The sequence below is a fragment of the Ovis aries genome, chromosome 15 (genome assembly GCF_016772045.2).
Source record: "Ovis aries strain OAR_USU_Benz2616 breed Rambouillet chromosome 15, ARS-UI_Ramb_v3.0, whole genome shotgun sequence".
NCBI lineage: Eukaryota > Metazoa > Chordata > Mammalia > Artiodactyla > Bovidae > Ovis > Ovis aries.
The window spans coordinates 76,406,025-76,425,647 of NC_056068.1; the positions used below are offsets into that span (position 1 = coordinate 76,406,025).

Consider the following 19,623-nt stretch of genomic DNA (forward strand, 5'->3'; position numbering starts at 1 on the left):
TTTGTCATTTCCAGGATTTAAGTAGGCTAAATACAAGCTAATATTATAGACCACAAGCTCCAATACTTAAGTCACACCATATTTTCTGGTACCAGAGTCCTGTTTTTCTAACCCCATTCTCCCACCCTGCAACGGGCTCAAGATCCTGACACTCCTCTTTCTTCTGAGAGCTTCAGTATCTGCCTTATACCGTACTTGATTAGAAAAAACGACTGACTTAAAGTAAGTCTTGGTGACATCTTCAGGGAGTAACAGGCAAAACAGGAGCAAAAGGATAACCAATCAGAAGTATAAAAAAGGCTTTATTAGTGCATATATACAAATTTACAAGGTCAGAAACTGGAGAAATACAAACAGCTTTAAAACACAATTTGCTTTTTCTTCAGTTTAAAGTGACTTTTACCTGATTGTGATACAATAGAAAGTACAGAACAGTAAACTGCTTTTTTAAATACTGGAATTTTATGGAGAATACATTCACATCTAAATGGGAGGTGAACTTTGGACCAAGGTACGACCATGGAGACATAGCAATACATACAGTGGCTCATTACATTTACCCCCACGTGTGAGGGGAAAGTCTCAAAGACATGAACAGTTGCTGCTGCCGCCATACACTGAAATTTATATCTGTCACCTAGTATGTGCAATGACTGAGCTATCTTTATCAGTTCTAGAATTTGTGAGAAATACTCTATAAATTTATAGAGTGTGGCCACCTGTTAGCTCAACATGAATGAGTTTGTATACCTCAGCACTTCAGGGGTGGCAGACTAAGAGGAAGAGGTCAGAAGGAAATTCCTATAATCCCAGTTAAGCAAGGTAGAGTATAGAGCTGCCTTCTTAATTGCACTTGTTCTGAAGATGTTAACGAGAGCGAGCGCGCCACACTAGGAACTACAACAGCCTCTATTGGGCAGAAAAACCCTTCCCTTTTCGTCGGTGAGTCCTCTATACAAGTGTCATGAGCCACACGTCCAGACTGATGACAATAATGTACCTAACATGCTGAGTTTGCCAGTGTGAGAATAAAGGCAGCCAGGTCAAATGGTTCAGCCACCTCACACCTTTTGGCAAAACAGAAAAAACTACATTTCACAAATGTGGGAATTTTGTATGCTCTTGCCCAGCAAATTGATATGCTCTCCCTCATAACATTTATAGTTTATTGGCAACAGTAAAACTGGTTAAGACTCTGAACTGAACATAAAAAAAGAAAATCCAGCACACAGTAACAAAAAAGTAAAAAACTATGTGTTTGGAGCCATTTTTCGTCTCTTCAGTCTTGCTCGCCAATCTTCAGGAAGGGCTTCAAAATTAGCATTTCTCTCTGCCATGCCACTGTGGAAACAACAGACAGATGACTCCTCTGAGAAAAGAGAATGGAGCTGTTCACTCCCTAGCAAATAAAAACTAACCAAACCTGAAAACGATCGGCCACATCTGTCTTCATGACAAAGTTTCAAATTTCTCAGCTAAGTACCAGAATCGTTTTCATCAAATTTCTTAATTGATAGGTCAACCAAACACATACAAAACACTCTGCTCTACAGTTGTATTTATATGTAAGTGCGTATTTATTTTTATGTCTCCCCAGTAACCATTAAAGCTACACTGAAGGAAAATAACACATGCCTGTAGAAGTATTTCCTGGCTCCAAGGAGTTAGAGGAGTCCTTATCCTAGATTTATTTACTTAACCTCTAAGAAGATATATTTAATCCTCAACATACCACCAGGGATAGGCAGACCTAATGTTTCTGAGATTCTCTTTTCATTAGTTCTAACTAGCATTGATCTCTCACGGCTTATTCAAATTCAGTTATTTAAAAAAACTGATTAAAACTCAAGATTCACCTGGCGGGCTACAGTCTGTGAGGTAGTAAGAGTCGGAAACAACTTAGGGATTAAACAACAACAATATGCTATCTGTTCATAGGTAAACCATATAGTATGCTATGATTTAAAAAAACCACCACCAAGAAAACAAACTCAAGATTCTTGGGAATTTCCTGGCTGTACAGTAGTCAGGACTCCCTCGCTCTCACTGTGGAGGACCCGGTCAGGGAACCAAGAGCCCACCAGCTGTGTGGCACAGCAAAGACAAAACAAAAACTCGGATTCTATCTTGCAACAACCAAAATGAGTGCATGAGGCCCTTTTATAAATCTAAAATAAGATAAATTACAAGATCTTTGTGACTTCCCATCATCTTGAAAGAGTTTACTATTTCATCACTGTAGGAATTAATCATTAATCAATTCCCAGCAACACTAAAAAGGACTAAATAGTAAGAAAACTCGAGAATAATGGAGTCATCTACAAGGCTGCTGCTGCTGGGAAGTCACTTCAGTCGTGTCCAACTCTGTGCGACCCCATAGACGGCAGCTCACCAGGCTCCCCCATCCCTGGGATTCTCCAGGCAAGAACAGTGGAGTGGGGTGCCATTTCCTTCTCCAAGGCATGAAAGTGAAAAGTGAAAGTGAAGTCGCTCAGTCGTGCTCGACTCTTAGCGACCCCATGGACTGCAGCCCACCAGGCTCCTCCGTCCATGGGATTTTCCAGGCAAGAGCACTGGAGTGGGGTGCCATCGTCTTCTCTGCTACAAGGATGATACACAAGTAAAACGAAATTATTAATACCATCCTGCAGTTTCCTTCCTGTGTTGCCCCAAATCCCATGAATCACCTTTCAAGGAAGTGAAGTCTGGAGACAACATCTTCCCAGTCTCCTCCTGGAAAGCCCCCAGTATTACAAAATTCAGATGAATACAAAGATACAGCAGCACTGTACATTCAAACTGTGATGGTGAAACTGGATAAGTAAACTCTCAGGCTACGAGGGTTAAGAAGACCATCATCTAGACGAATTTTCTTAAATTCAAGATTAATGAGTGAACAATATATAGGTCAAAAAGGAAATACAATATTTGCATGTTTTCCCATTTTATGCTGCTGTATGCTAAAACTTATGTGATCAAGTTCGTAAGTGGGACACATGCTAAAAACAGGTGTGCAGAGGCTAGAGAGAAACATATTTTAGGAACAAAGATTTCATCGGAATGACTATTCCAATTGGTGTTTATGGATTTAAAAATGAAAATGTTTTCAATTACGAAGCAAAGATGGCTATCCTCTCTCAATTTTTCTTTTCTGCCACACCATGTGAGATCTTTCCATGACCAGGGACTGAACTTGGGCCCTCAGCAGTGAAAGTGAAAAAGCCTGACCACTGGACTGCCAGGGAATTCCTTCAAACATTTCCATGAGTACTGCATTTATGGATGGTGCAAGTGCCAGCAGCAGAAAATGATACGCTGGAACCTACTGGAGATGAACCTGAAATCTGGCGTCACTATCAGTATGTTCCAGGTAATGCACCACAACCGAGCAACTGGTCACACTGAAGGAATGATGGTCATTTCAGTATGTGTGCCTTCAAAACTCATGAAAATAAAGAATAGAAACTTAGTTTAGGTATATGTACATCTTATTAAATTAAAAACTGGTCTCTTGGAGCTATATGGTAAATGGGGATGACTATTTTCCCCTGTATGCTCAGGGTTAAGACAGTTCTTTGCCTAAGATGAACAATTAGTGGGAAGTATTACAATTCTGATGTCTTTCAAAAAAGCTAAACTGTAATTTCTATAGGAAAAAAAACATTTCTATGAATTAAAAGCTGCTTGGGTTAAGTCTATAAAGAAATCAGGGCTATGACTTTAAGAACATAGGGGCTTCCATGGTTGCTCAGTGAAAAAGAATCCGCCTGCTAATGCAGAAGATATGAGTTCAAATCCCTGATCTGGGAAGATCCCACATGCTGCAAAGCAACTAGGCCTGTGCACCGCACTATTGAGCTGCGCTCTAGAACCCGGGAGCTGTAGCCCGTGCTCTGCAAGGAGAGAAGCCACCACGAGGAGCTGCCCGTACACTGCAACCAGACGGCAGCCCCCTGCACTCTGCAACTAGAGAAACGCTCACACAGCAGCGAGACCCAGCACAGCCGTAAAGAAACAAAATAAAAACAAACACTTCCAGAATACAACGGTTCTAAAAGCACAGCTGCAACTAGCACAGCCTGCCCGTCTGAGACCCTCCTCTTCACCTGACCAGCTGCTGCTGCTTCCACTCTTCAATGCGCTTCTGTGCGGTTGACTCTCGGTCCTCTTCGCTGGAACTCGAGTTTTCCTCTTCATCTAACTCACGCTGGATACTCTGCCACTTCTTTACCAGAGACGGCATTTTGGTTTTACTTTTCTTTCCCTGTAACAAAGGTTAAAGGTCAGAAGGAATATGATACATAAAACAAAACAAGAGAACAAGTTCTTCACATGAGATCAAGATCTCTTCCTTAGTTCTAAGGAGTAAGTGAACTTCAAAATCAACCGAACACAAGCACCATTCTAAATTTTTTGCCAAAAATTTCTACCAAGCTTGGTTAAAAACCTAAAAACTGTAAATGGGATATTTTTTCTTTTTTAAAAAGGAAAGAAACAAAAAACTATTTTAGTTGGAGGCTAATTACAGCATTGCGATGGTTTCTGCCATATGACAACATGAACCAGCCACAGGCATACATGTGTCCCCTCCGTCTGTAAATGGGGTATTTTATAAAATCAGGTCAGAAAAATTTCCTTTAGCCTTATTCTATGAAATTCAAAACTCTTGCCCTTATCTCCTCAGAATTACAATGTACCCTTTTATGAGTTTAAATGGATGTAGTGTTTGCATCAAGTGAAACACAGTGCTGAAAAACAAATGATCAGCTTTTCTGGAAAGAACAACAGAATCAAACGTGATTACTAAATATAAAAAAAAGCAAAGAGGAATATTAAAACATTAAGTATAAGATCAGTTCTAAGAGAAGATACTACTTACAATGCAATTCTGTCCTATTAGCTTACCTCCAGTTTCTAAATTGCCTATAATAAACACAGAATCTCACAGTTAAGGAAAAAACCTTGTGATATTTGTTATATATACAATATGGCTTGCTCTATCACTACCTTCAGAGTTCTGACCAATGGCACTCTAGCAAAGATGCCTTCTCTGACCACACTATATGAAACAGTACCGCCTCCCAAAGCCCACTCACTTTCAGTCCTCTGACACCTTTTTCTTCATTGTATTTTTAAACGTTGAACATGTATTTGCTTATCTGTTTCTGCAACCCAGTTGCCCCCTACCCTCTCCAAGCCCACCAAAAGAGCTCTACAAAAGCAGAGATTTTTTTAGTTACTGAATATGAAGAACACTTGACAGATAGTATGCATTCAAAATAAACCTTCTAATATTTGTGATTAGTTCTTTGAATTCAGAGAAATATTATATTAGACACTGACAAAAAGTAATTTTCACCCCTGTGTTTTTGAAGACTTGGCCACCAGGGAAGATCCTGGCCAAATTACACTCTAAATATAACAAGCAGGCCCTCAAGTGGCAGGTATGGAGTGCTGTGCTCTTACGAGGTCTGCGTATAGTGGCCCAACTGTTTTCCAAGCCTGCAGTTAAACACATTTCATGATTAACCACCCAAAAGAGTTGAGAAAACAAGCTTAATCTTTTCAGTCTTTTAAAATTACTTGGCTCCCTGGCTCAATACCCTATTCTAACTGTCAATAACAGGTTTTTAACCTTCTGGGGAAATGCCCGTGTAAAATGATTAAGCCTTCTGCTCCACACACCTTCCCACATTCCATTCTTTCACCTGTGGTTCAATCTGACCCACTGCATACACACCCTTCCCGTAAGCTCCAAACACAACCTGTTCTGGGTTAGAATGCAACCAACTGAGTAAAAAGTACTAAGAATCGTTGTAGTAACAGTCAGTATGCATAGAGGGCTCACTGCAGTACAACCTGTCACCATATTTCTGCAAATATGATTAGAAACAACATAAATCTAGGTAGAGTCTCTGTGGTTTCATTTTGACTTCCATACGATTTTGTAAATTCGAAGTGTATTTGATTCCTATCTGTCATGGGAAAGTAAGTTATGTTTTAGGCATTGTAAGTAAGTTAGGCATTGTTTGTCACATTCAAAACGATGGATCCAGAGTTGCACTGGCTGTTTGAACACATTTTAAATAGGGGAACCCTGCAGTCAGAGGAAAAGATTAAATGGCTAGAATTCCTTTTTCTCTAGTAAACTGCATACAAAACCTGAGCAAAAAGATTGAAAAAATATATAGGTCTCAGATATTCTTGAAATCAGGTGATTTCAAGTAAGTACATATCTTGCATTTTTAAAAATGGCCTGTAACACCATAGAGATGAATCACTGCTTTCAAATAAGTCCATAAAAATCACATGTTACCGCAGAATACTAGATTTTCGGAACTATTATTCAGGGACTTCCCTGACGGTCCAGTGGCTGGCAATCTGCTGTGCAACGCAGGATACACAAATTTGATCCCACATGCTGTGGAACAACTGGGCCCGCATGCCCCAACTACTGATCTCACACGCCACAATGGAGATCTCATGTGCCGCAACTGAGACCCAAGGCAGCCAAATAAATAGGTAAATATATTTTTTTATAAACTATTATTTATATGATCGTAAGAGTATGACTATCTAAAAAAATTACTTAAACGAATGGAGGTGGAGATGATTATCTCTCTTGGAAGACTGAAGGAAGAGCGGCAAGGAAGGCTTCATAAGAGAAATGATTCCTGAGCACTGAACATTCTAACCTTGGTTCCATAAAGAATGAACAGTAGCTAGACCAGTAAACGCAGACGAGGCGTGTAGGTGGCCGACAGTACGCTGGCTCAGGAGAGCTGCACACGGCACAGTGAGTGGGACAGCAATCCATTCAAGACGCCATCCTGTCACTGCTGAGCTTTCAGAACACTTCATTTCCAGATAATTTCTGCAACCATGGTACCAGCTTGGACAAGTGGGTCAATCCAGAAAACTCCATTTTTTGTGTAACTCAAACTTCAAGAAGGTCCCTTGAACCATGTAAAGCAAACAATTTGCCCCGCTGACCCCTGGAGCAAAAGATGGCAGCTGAGGCAATGGCGCAGTAGCACGAGGAAGGGAAAAGCCGACGAGCAAGTCTCTTCAGGCGATTTAGGGAGTTCAAAGGGTCCACGAGGGTGAAGTCAGAAAGCTGGCAGACCATGAAGCTCCAAGCTCTTGCTGATCCCATGGAAATATTACATAGACAAACAAGAAACAGACTAGGATGGTTTTGCGGGAACTCTAGAGACCAGTCAAGGATCTGCAGCAACTAAAAGAGCCCATCGAGAAAAACCTGCACCAAGAACAGCAGGAGATTGTGTGGCGGGTTTGCGTGCCCTCATTCCACACTCCCCCCAGTGTGGCTGCAACAAAATGGCCCAATGCTCAGTCCCCTCGCTCCAGATGGAAGGAAATGAGTTGGGTGTCTGAAATGTTCCAGACTGCGGTTGCCTTCGGGACTGGTTCAGTGTTGTCTGAGTTCAAGGTCAGCCAGGAATGGTGGTATATGTTGGATCTTGGGTTAGAAGCTATGAAAGTGGCCTGTGAAAACCACCGGGGGACAGAAGTCACCTGGACAGTTGGAGGCAAATGCTTCTGTGCAGAGGAATACAACAGAACATAAAAAGCTCATAGAGGAAGTGTGAAATCCTCAGGAAAATTAATATAAAAGAGGAAAGGAGGGGAAAAAACCAACCACATACAAGTCCATGTCCAGGGAACATATATGCCTAGAAAAGCCCTGAAAAGATCTGGTACCTTCATGCTGGGAGTATTGATGAAGGATGCAAATGAAAGATGCTGAACATACTTACTCATCAGAGAAACAAATCGAAACCACAATGAGATACCACTTCATACCTGCCAGGACTGATATGGTAACTTTCAGAAAATGGCAAGTAACTAGTGCTGGTGAGCCCTTGGAGGTATTAGTGCCCTCAATACTGCTGGTGGTAATGGAAAATGGCTCATTCACTGCAGGAAAATGGCTCCTCCAAAAGTTATCAGCAGAATTACCATATGCTCTAGCAATTTCACTTCTACTAAATACACACACACACAAACCCAAAAGAAACAGAAACAAGTACTCAACATGCATGTACTCATACACATATTTATATAGATACTGCTCAAAACAGCAAAGAGGTATAAAACCACTCAAATGTCCGTCAATGGATGGATGGTAAGCAAACTGTGGTGCATACACACAACAGAAGGTTATTCAGCCACAAAAAGAACCAAGTATTGATGAAAGCTACAACAGGGATGAACCCGGAAAACACTGTGCTAAGTGAAAGAAGCCAGGTGCTGAAGCTCACAGATCCACCACTGCAGAGTGGGCAACCTGGTGGAGCTGGAAAGCTCACTGGTGGGCCCCTGAGGCCAGGGGAAGAGGTATTGAGGTGCGACTGCGTGATGGGCACAGCTGCTCTCCTGTGGAGTAATGAAAATGTTATGGAACCAGCGAGGGCGGGTGGTTGCGCCACAATGTGAATATACTAAATGCTACTGAATTTAAACTTTAAATATCACCTCAATACAACCAAAGTTCTAAATACAAATTTGAAGAGCTATGTACTCTACCTTATCTTTCTTTCCTTTTTTTGTCTTCTCAGGTGGTGGCATTTTGGGAGCTGGTGGTGGTGGAGGAGGAGGAGGGGGAGGAGGAGGAGGAGGAGGTTCAATAATGGCAGTGGTGGGCACAGCAGCTCGGGCCTGGACTGGCTGCAGCGTGGGAGCGGTCACTGCCATCGGCACAGAACATTCAGCATAGCCCATGAGCGCAGGAGCCGACGCCAGGCCGAGGTAATTCGGCTGCAGGCTCATTCCTCTGGCCTGATGGCCCATCCCTGTTGCTGGATGGCTAGCTGCTATTGCCTGGTGTCCAACTCCTGCAGTCTGGTGTCCAGCCCCTGCCGCCTGTTGACCTAACACAGAAAATATAAAGTGAAACAACTATAAAAAGGACACTGTGACAAAGCCAAAAACAAGAAAAAGAAGGAAAAGCAAAGTGGGAGTTAGATTATCTACAAAGCGATTCTAACCTATCTTCCCCCTTTAGAAAAACAAAAACAAAAACCAGGCACAGTTTCTGGTGGCAAAATATGAATTTCTGAATGTTTCTGTATTAAGGTACTTAACATCAAAATCACCATTATGTCAATGCACAGAAGACTCTGGAAGGATGTATGTCAAACTGTTAATAGTGGTTTTCAGTAACTGAAAGAAATGGCATATAAACAGTCTTTGCAACAAGAAGTCTTTAATTTATGACATCTAGTTCTGGAAACAAAGAAAACACACTGATAAAAACACACTCTGACCACAGTGCTGACCTGTAGCTGCAGCCGACTGGCTGTAGAGGACTGGAGAACTGCCGATGGTGGCTGATCGTTGGACCACTGCAGTGCTCATCTCTGTGGCTTTTCTCTTTATCGCTTTAGTGGAAGGAGAGCTAGAGACGGTAGAATCGGCTGAACTCTGAAATGAAGAGATTCTAGTCAGTGGCTGAAGGCCCTGGTTAAACATCCTCTTCTAAAAGAAACCGTACCAACCACGCCTCAGTGCTCCAAACTGTGCCAAGCGGCGGTTCTCACCTGGCTAGTGACAACTGTGGTTTGTGCGGCGGGTTTCAGTGGAGTGTCCTCCTCCGTTCCTGGAGCAGGCGGCTCCTCACTCCCCTCATCTTCCATCTCCACCTCCTGGATCTCACCATCTTCCACGGGCGGAGGAGGGGGAGGCGGGGGGGGAGGAGGGGACTCGGGGGGTGGAGGCGGAGGGGGCGGCATCTCCAGAGGTAGCGGAGGCTGCAGCACAGGCACATTTGACTGAAGGACAGTCCAGAACGGAGTGAGCGGCATGAGTGACGAGGAAGATACTTGGCCGGAAAAGGGCTCTTTACAAAGAGAACCTATGAAAACAAACTGCAATCAGGGGAACAGCAAGACTAAGACTCCCATGAACTGACTGCTGACACATGTCCCCAAGACATCTATTCTATACTGATGTCACTGAAATATTAAACTCACTTCCAAAATGACTTCCAAGGAAAGATAAATTCACAGAATTTACAGTTAGCACTTGCCCCAGCTGTGTTATACTAGTCTTGTTTTCTGGGTCCAGATTTATGGCTGGTAAATGAAGCACATCACATTAACTCAAAGAGAAACTCAAATCATCTGAACCGGAAGTTTTTTTTTTTTTTCCCCCAAAGATACACAACTAGAGAAGGCAATATTCTGGGGTCTTCTTTATCTCAAAAGTGAAACAGTGAGTGAATGATGTGCATTTGCAATATTAATTCCACATATTTTATTTTTTAGTGAGCTAGGTAAGTGATTAGGATTACCTAGAGAAGCACCCATTCGAAACACTCCCACAGATTCTGCCCATTTCAACTAATCTGGGTTACTAAGTAAAAACCCGTTTGCAAGGCGATTCTGTCAGCCCGATCATTCCTTCACACCTTTGTGTGAGCTACTCATCTGCTAGGTCACAGCAACAAACCCGGGAGGGCAATTCTTTATTTTAGTGATGTTAAGGGGATTAGAATGAGTCTTCAAGGTAAATGATGATTAATATTGACTATAGCCCAGGAAAGAGTTGTCTGCAGCGATGGGGACTTGGAAATCACTGCTGAAGAAATCAGAGCTGAGGGGCTGCAAGGTTTGCTTTCCTCAGAAGATGCAAATCACAGGGAATTACTGTCCCTTCTCTGCCGGGAAAAGCTTTAAAGATTAGAGAAAATAGGAAGATATACTTACTTGTAGCCTTCCCCATCCCTCTTTATCGTCAATAGGGAAGTTTCACATTACTTGGGACTATTAGATATATATCCCAGGAATGCTGAAGGGGATTTTCTCCCTAAAAATCATAGAATTTAGGAGTAGAAGAGACATGAGAAACCATCTAGTTTAACCCTCTCTTTTTAAAGGTACTGAAACCCAGGAGGGAAATGACTTGCCCCAGAATCCATCTCTCTGTGGCCACGTCTGGCCCCTAGTCTAGTGTTACTTTTTTTGCTAACGCTGTATGGCTTACATGCGGGATCAGTTTCTCCACCAGGAACTAAACCCAGGCCACAGCGGTTAAGAACCCAGTACCCTAAACTCTGGGCCACCAGGGAACTCCCCTACTGCTCTCGCAGAGCAGAGGTCCAGAAGCCTCCACCTGTCAAATGTCACGGGCAAAGCAGTAGATTAAATAAGGACTCTATCGTAAGACTCGAGAACAAAGATAAGGCCTTTCACCTTACTTTGCACAAAATACACCACACTGGGACTCAACAATGTAAAACGAAAAGCACTGTGGGCCACTAGGCTTTGAGAGCAGCTTCAGCTTTTATGGGACAGATACACTATGTAAAAGATTTTAAGAACATGATTCACGTGACTATTCTAATTACTGAGAAACTGCTTACTATCAAGGAAAAGGGAACTGAAAAAATTCACCAGAAAACAAGACTGCAGTTTTCTAGCTAAAAGACTTCAAATGTCTTATTAACCTTTACATTGTGCCATATCTAACACAAATTTTTACACTAACTTAAGACAGTCTGAGTATGGGCAAGCAGTCTACTACATTAGAGTACATCAAGATTACGTAAGAACTAAGGTAATAAACACTGGGGATTATAGCTTATTAAGCCTCCTTTTACTAAACCAACCACAGTATGTGGTAGGGAAATAAATGTGTCAGATTTATGTATTAGTAGGTTTCTCATCGAGAAGCATAATGCAGCAGTGATGCTTTTATGACGGTGAAAGTGCTATGCAGAGGAAATCAAGGCAACACGGCATGTTTAACAACGCGGTTCACAACCTTCAACAAAGGTTTAATCAGCAGTAACTGAACTCTGTAAATATGAAACACACTAGACTCGATAAATTTAGATCACACAAGTAGCACTTTTACAGTTAATGTTTAAATCCTAAGTTTACTCAAAACATAAAAACTGTGTCTTAACATTGATAATTATCTCCTTTAGCTTAAATATAAACTTCCAAGAAATGCTAGTTTGAATATCCATGGATGTCATATTACAGAATGCTTCTCTTCATTTCTAAATTTAACCCAGTTGTTGTACTTTGCCATTTACAAGAACAGAAGTCCAAGGAGAGATTAATATGGTAGCTTTTAGGCTTCCCTGATGGCTCAGATGGTAAAGAATCCGCCTGCAATGTAGGAGACCCAGGTCTGATCACTGGGTCAGGAAGTACCCTGGAGAAGGGAATGGCAACCCACTCCAGTATTCTTGCCTGGAGAAGTCCATGGACAGAGAAGCCTGGCGGGATATAATCCATGGGGTCGCAAAGAGTAGGACAAGACTGAGCAACTAACACTTCACTAAACTTCTAAAGTATTAAGCTAAAAGACAGAATCCTGTGGGGATACAAATTTTTAATTCCCCAAGAACATATGTTTTCCTATGCATCTTCATTTCTATATAAATAGAAAGCAAGCTTTCTTTCTTATAAAGGCAGGCTTCCTTTATTGTTTTCCTATATTCCCCTCAAAAGTATTATTGCTTAGTATTTTGAAGCAGGAGGGCAGTTTATCAGTTTAAATCAAGAAGCTATTACACAAATAATAGGTCCATGGAGACTTTTTGGTTAAGCAGCAGAAACCTGCTTTAACCTGACAAAAGCCCAACACTCAAATATGCGGATGCCCTGAAGTTGGCTTATCTCAGAGATATAATGTTAACTTCAAACATGGAACAATGAACAAGGATTAAAAATGAGCAGAACTGTGAAACCTCCTTACTCCTCAGTGTAGTTTTTCTACTTTAAAAGATGATTTTAACCATTGTTGGGTTGACAGAAAGCACACATTATAAACTTTGTTTATTGGCTTAAAATAGTGATTGTCATTGCTCTCCCATTCCAAAGACTCAGTACAAGACTTAGATTTGATTTATATCATGCTTTTCATGTGGTTTTGAGAGTGTATTCAACAGAATAATATAAGCTGTTTCACGTGGCGTCTTCCTCGACCAGACAGCGGCCAACTGTGTGTGTCAGCAACGCAGGGAGAAGCCGGGGTTTGACTCTGAGGTGCATGACACTCGGCACCGGCAAGTCCAGAAGACCCAGCTTTGGAGACACACAAAGGGGCATTAGACAGTGGCCAGGAGAAGAATCACCAGACCAGAAACACCATCCAACCTCTGCAGTCACTAACTGCTAAAAAGTAAAAAAGCAAATCGAGTTACTAGATGGATCCATCACTGCTGCCCAAAGAATGAAGAGGCGATCTAAAGGAAACCTCTTCCTGAAAAGGCAAGCCTTGTAACAGGGTAGTTTTTTCCCCTGAAGTATGAAGTAGAATACCACTTTTTTCCCTATGTTTTAAAGTTATCACTGCTGTCATACATGTCTTTTGAGTGACTATGGATTCTCAGGATTCTTAGGTTATTTAAGAACTTAACAAAACCACCGGTACATACCCAGTTTCATCTGGCATACAATCAGAACTTTTCTACTGGGACTGGGTAGCCAGCAGACTATGAAAACATCATTTTTGATAGGCTGAGGACATGAAAATATAGCTGTTTACACCCCACCTTACAAAAAATTTCTTTTTAATCCTCAAGGTTTAAGATTTATTCAGTTATATACATATTTTTGATATTCTTTTTCATCATAGGTTATTACAAAATATCAACTATAGTTCCCTAAAGTTTATGACTTTAGAAACCATTCCATACACTCTTACCTTAATATGACAGCATTTAAACAAATATGGAAGTTTTTCAGATCAAAAGGTTGGTTGTTTACCACAGTCTTGACCATGTCTCATTTTCTACTTATTTTTGTCATTCCAAGAAAGATGGAGGTAGAGAAAAAATAAAAAAAGTGTCTTCTCCCATAATGTGTAAATCAAGTGATGGCTCCTCATATTCTCAGAGTAACCAAGAAACTACGAAAGCCTTTCTTTTTAAAATTTGTATAACCATAGTACAGCCACTATGGAGAACAGTGTGGAGATTCCTTAAAAAATTGCAAATAGAACTACCTTATGACCCAGAAATCCCACTGCTGGGCATACACACCGAGGAAACCAGAATTGAAAGAGACACATGTACCCCAATGTTCATCGCAGCACTGTTTATAATAGCCAGGACATGGAAACAACCTAGATGTCCATCAGCAGATGAATGGATAAGAAAGCTGTGGTACATATACACAATGGAGTATTACTCAGCCATAAAAAAGAATTCATTTGAATCAGTTCTGATGAGATGGATGAAACTGGAGCCGATTATACAGAGTGAAGTAAGCCAGAAAGAAAAACACCAATACAGTATACTAACACATATATATGGAATTTAGGAAGATGGCAATGACAACCCTGTATGCAAGACAGGAAAAAAGACACAGATGTGTATAAAGGACTTTTGGACTCAGAGGGAGAGGGAGAGGGTGGGATGATTTGGGAGAATGGCATTCTAACATGTATACTATCATGTAAGAATTAAATTGCCAGTCTATGTCTGACACAGAATACAGCATGCTAGGGGCTGGTGCATGGGGATGACCCAGAGAGATGTTATGGGGAGGGAGGTGGGGGGGAGGGGGGTTCATGTTTGGGAACGCATGTAAGAATTAAAGATTTTTTTTAAAAAAATTAAAAAATAAAAAAAATAAAGACAATACATGTATTTACATCCAGCCCCCCCCCCCAAAAAATAAAATAAAATAAAATTTGTATAATCAAACTCAAGTTTCTTAGGAGCACTTTAACTGGACTGAGCCATCCTGACTATTTTATACTGGAATGGATGATCTGCAACGACTGAGTACTCTGCTTCTCTGAGACCAGCATGGTCCTAGTTTCACAGGGTTTATTCACATTATTTTGGTTTGTAACTAGGAGACTAAAACACTGACAACTTAAATGTCCTATTCCTTACCATTAATTAGAATTCCTGTTATTGGGAACTCAACAGCCGTCTGTGGCGTGACAGAATAGTTATAGGATAGAATTATAAAGCCACAATACACTGGCTCATATTTTTATTTTTTAGCAGTCTGGTATCAACAACATGGTTATTTCTGAGTAACACTAACTTTAGTTTCTCTCAGCATAAATCCTGCATTAATTTTTTTAGTTAGAAATTCATGACTATATTTTCTTCTTTTATATGTTAATACAAGCCTTTTTTTTCCCCCTCTAAAATCATCTCTCTCCAATTAATACCAGGTAAATTGTCCCACCTGTGGAATTCTCAGAAGATTCTGCAGAATTTGAATCAGTGCCAGTTTTGTCTTTCAAGCTCTGCTTAGGAAGAGTCTCGTCTCTACTTTCTTGGGCTTGGCTTTCTTCCTCTTCCTCCTCACCATCTGGGAACTCCCACTGAGACTCGCCCGACTGTTCGTTTACATAGAAATATCGTCTATGATCCCTAAATTACAAAAAAGAAAACACATGTTTTAAAACCCATTTTCCTACAAAGACACTTCCATTTGGTCCTGTCCCAGGACAGCAGTCTGCTCTCACAGGGACGAACCGCTTCTTAATGGACTGCTATTCACAAAGGCAACAAAGAGCTTTGACAACTGAGGATGGAGAACCAAGGATAATTCAAAGCTATTTGCGCTGCCAGCAGCTCTGTGAATACAGCCCTGCGCCCTCTTACTCCAACAGATGACTTAGAAAAACACCTCTCATATGCTTTTTTTTTTTTCCCAATGCTTAACAGGGTTTTCAAGTTTCATTAGTGAAGGGACTCAATCTCCTAGAACACTAAGTTCCCTTCCACAGAAGAGAACAACGAAGTTTGCGAAAGGTGACTCTTCCCCTCTTGAACCGTGGAATTCACATTTCATACTCTTGATATCAAACACAGTGAAAGCTAAAGAGAGGGAGAGGATCTGGGAGCTGAAAAATAAAAGAGCAAAGATTTCAAATAACGAAAAAAAAAAAAATCAAGAAAAGCCAAATATAAAAAGAAATGTTTTCATCTGACCTGCTGGCAGAAGATAGTAATCTTGTTCTTCATTCACATCTTCAGCCACGAAGCTTTCCTTAACTTCACCGAGGTTAATCAGGAGTAGTTGCTTCCAGAGGTCCTGTAAAGCGCACAGAGCTCTCGCATGCGCTTAACCCCCAAGCCCGCCCTACTCCGTGCAACAACGCTCTGGAGTAAAAACCAGCTTGGTCCAATCTTGGGAAAAAATCCGTTACATGGAACACTGTAAACACTGCTTCTGGCTCCTCCGCCGTGTGGCTGGCCCAAGCTCTGAGTGCTCGCGGTGCTGTGCCCGCCCAGCACCACTCAGGCCGCTGCCCTCAGTCTCCAGACAGGCTGTTAGGTCGTCAGGCGGTGGCGATCACAAATCAAGTCTGAGATGTCAAAGGTGAAAGGTGAAAAGGGGAGAAGAGTGCGTACCTGTCCCAGTGGCAGGACCAGCCTTTGGGAGTGGCGTTTATTTCATATTGTTTTAGCTGTTCTGCGGCATCCTGTAGTTTTCGTTTAAGGTAGTTTCCATTGAGAGCCCCTTCCCGCCAGTCTGCAATCCGAGTCTAAATCAAAGAGCAGCTTACGTTAGAGACTTATTCTTATGTCAACAGGAAGAGGAAAACGGACCTAAGTTTTCTGGTCCATGACTATATACTCTGGCAGGAGAACAGACCAAAGAGGAAGAGAAATCCCATCCTAATTTCTTAAAAAGTCTTGTTTGCTCTGTAGAGTTCTGAAAAATGAGACTGGAACCCAATACTGCCAAAGCTCCAACACCTGTGAAAATGAGTAGCAGTATAGTTTTGTTTTACCCTGTGAACTATATTAAGATGGTAGACACTTGATTCAATTAAGTCATGTAATAAATAAATAAATTGGGCTTCCCAGGTGGTGTTGGTGGTGAAAAAATAAAAAGTTTTGCAGGGGAACGCAGGAGATTTAAAAAACACAGGTTTCATCCCTGGGTTGGAAAGATCCCCTGGAGAGGGAACTGGCAGCCCACTGCAGTGTCCTCGTCTGGAGAATCCCATGGACAGAGAAGAGTTGTGGAGGGCTACAGTCCGTTGGGTCACAGAGTCAGACACAACTGAGGATATGATTAATCAAGATTAAAGGTTTAGTTCTTAGGCAAATCAGTCAACTTCCTACAGGAATTCCTTACCTAATCCTACTCTGCTACTTACTGTAAAGACAGGTTACTCACAGGATTCAGAACTTCTCTTTTTAAATAAGTCTCTGGGAATTGCCTGGCGATTCAGTAGTATGACTCCTCCTTTACACTGCTGAGGGCCTGGGTTTGATCCCTAGACAGGGAACTAAGATCCCACAGGCCTCAGGGAGAGACCAAATGAAAAAAATCTATAATACTATAATACTTAAAAAGTACATTCAATATTATGGGGGTCTTATCATTATGAACAGAATTTTAGTTTCTTACAAAAAAAAATATTAAAATATACGCCTATTGAAGGGAGTCAAGTATCATCCTTACACACAAACTCTTCAGTTATTTATTTCTATGATTATGTTTTGCTTTGGCCAAGACACAGTTTTGTTTCCTGCGTTGGTTGTTCAGATATATATCAAGATTAATAATTTAAATTTAGGATTGAAACATAAATAAGATTCCTCACACAAAAAGCATTTTGTTCAAACACTGACTGTTTATATTAAGGAGAAGGAAATGGCAAACCCACTCCAGTATTCTTGCCTGGAGAATCCCATGGACAGAGGAGCCTGGCAGGCTACAGTCCACGGGGTCGCAGAGTCGGACACGACTGAGCGAGTTCACACTTAGGATTGAAACATAAATAAGACAGATTCCTCACATAAAAAGCATTTTGTTCGAACACTGACTGTGTATATTAAAAATGGCTTATTTACCTCAGTTTGTAAAAGCAGCACATGAAAGTTGGAGATGGACTGTCTATTAATGCCTAAAAACTCAAATTTACTTGTCAGGGTATTTGCCAGTTCTCCAATCTGAAACTGTAATGCAGGAAAGAAAAAAAGGAAAAATTAATAAGAGTCAGAATATTGTAAGCACAGTCTTTCATTTCTCATTGCAGACACTAGAAAAATGGATCTGCCTACAAGGCGGGTCCATATTCTGCACCTAGTTATGCAGAAGATAAAACCTGACTTACAGTGAAATAATTCACACAGAAAGAATAAATAGTGACGCAAGGTCTAGAGAAACTGGAGGCAGTACCTACGCTAAAACAATATGGAATTTGAAAAGAGATCCTAAATGACATGACTCCTCAATACTGTCCAAACCACCACGCATCCGTCACTAATTGCTTATGCCAGCCATACACTAAACAAAATGGGTTCTCCCAATTCCACCCGCACAGCTGTACTACCTGCTGACTGGATGGACTTTTTAAAGTCGAAACAATAGGCGAAGTGGTTTTCCTAACAGACCACGCTTAAAGAGCCACATACTTACTTGGTCCAATTCTTCTCATGACATTAGCAACAGAAATAAATATGGAACCAAGCATGCCTTTTGTGTAAGGGCAAGTATTGGGTTGGACACAAAGTTCGTTCTGGTTTTTCCGTAAGCTGTTACAGAAAAATCTGAATGAACTTTTTGGCTAACCCAATAGTTCATGCAAGTTAACTCTGTTATTTAAATTTGTGACTTTAGTTTCTTTTAATGCTTCCAAACTAGAGAGGCCTATATTTGATAAGCTACTGCTTTCCAATGGAGACTTACTTATAAGTAGTTAAGCATTTAGAATTTATTTTTAGATTTCCCTACATCAAGTCAGTCTCCTTATTTCAGCCTTAAATGTATCTTTTTCACTCAACCAAATGATTTATATTATAAAGACAACAAAGATTACTTTTTTACTACTATCCAGAAGAATAAGTTTACTACTTTCTAGAAAAAAAAAAATAGCCTATTTAAAATGGTTGGCCAATTTAAAAATATTACTTGTCAAGTTGCATTAAATAATGTACATACTTTCAAGTCCTGTTCTTCTTCTACTTTAGGTACTGTCTGTACTTTTAATTTTTCTGGAGATTCTTCTGCTTCCATCTCTTTATCTGAGTTTTCATCCATTTTTTCTGAATTTTCAGCACCAACTGCTGCAAGAGAAAATATGAGAAATTAAATCAGAAGGACGATAAACAAAAAGGTCTTACTCTACAGTGCAGGGGATTATACTCCATATCCTGTGATAAACCATAATGGAAAATATTAAGAAAAAAAAACCAGAATGTCTATATGTATATAACTGAGTCACTCTCCTGCATAGGAGAGGCTGACACAAAACTATAAATCAACTATATTTCAAAAAAAATGTTAAAAAAAAAAAAATCAGACCAGTACTAATAGAGCCCCAAATATACGTTCTTATCCCTAGAGCAGAGGTATCTGAAGGTTATTAGTGCTCTCCTTTGCCTATTTTCCATACATGTTAAGGAAGCTCTAATGACTTACCAACCTACTGTCTTTATAAAGCAAAAAAAAAAAAATTATTTCTTTATAACAGGGGTCCCCTATCTTGAGGGTCTAATGCCTGATGATCTGAGATGGAGCTGATGTTAAAAGTAATAGAAATAAAGTACACAATAAACATAACTTGCTTGAATCACCCAGAAACCATCCTTCATCCTCCCCGCCCCCAACTAGGTCCAAGGAAAAATTGTCTTCCACAAAACGGTCCCTGGTGCCAAAG

The 19,623-nt window shown here is 40.8% G+C and overlaps 1 protein-coding gene across 1 annotated transcript in view; it reads right to left on the reverse strand.

Annotated features, from left to right (window-relative positions):
• Positions 1-282: 282 nt before the first annotated feature.
• FNBP4 (formin binding protein 4) overlaps positions 283-19,623 on the reverse strand; it is a 31,035-nt gene continuing 11,694 nt past the window's right edge. The window contains exons 9-17 of the mRNA XM_004016462.6: positions 18,906-19,030; positions 17,816-17,920; positions 16,361-16,494; positions 15,186-15,373; positions 9,564-9,877; positions 9,303-9,447; positions 8,551-8,894; positions 4,107-4,264; positions 283-1,341 (exon numbers count right to left, since the gene is read on the reverse strand). Coding sequence (XP_004016511.3) covers positions 1,251-1,341; positions 4,107-4,264; positions 8,551-8,894; positions 9,303-9,447; positions 9,564-9,877; positions 15,186-15,373; positions 16,361-16,494; positions 17,816-17,920; positions 18,906-19,030 — 1,604 coding nt within the window. The 3' untranslated portion in view covers positions 283-1,250. The remainder of the gene's footprint in view (positions 1,342-4,106; positions 4,265-8,550; positions 8,895-9,302; positions 9,448-9,563; positions 9,878-15,185; positions 15,374-16,360; positions 16,495-17,815; positions 17,921-18,905; positions 19,031-19,623) is intronic.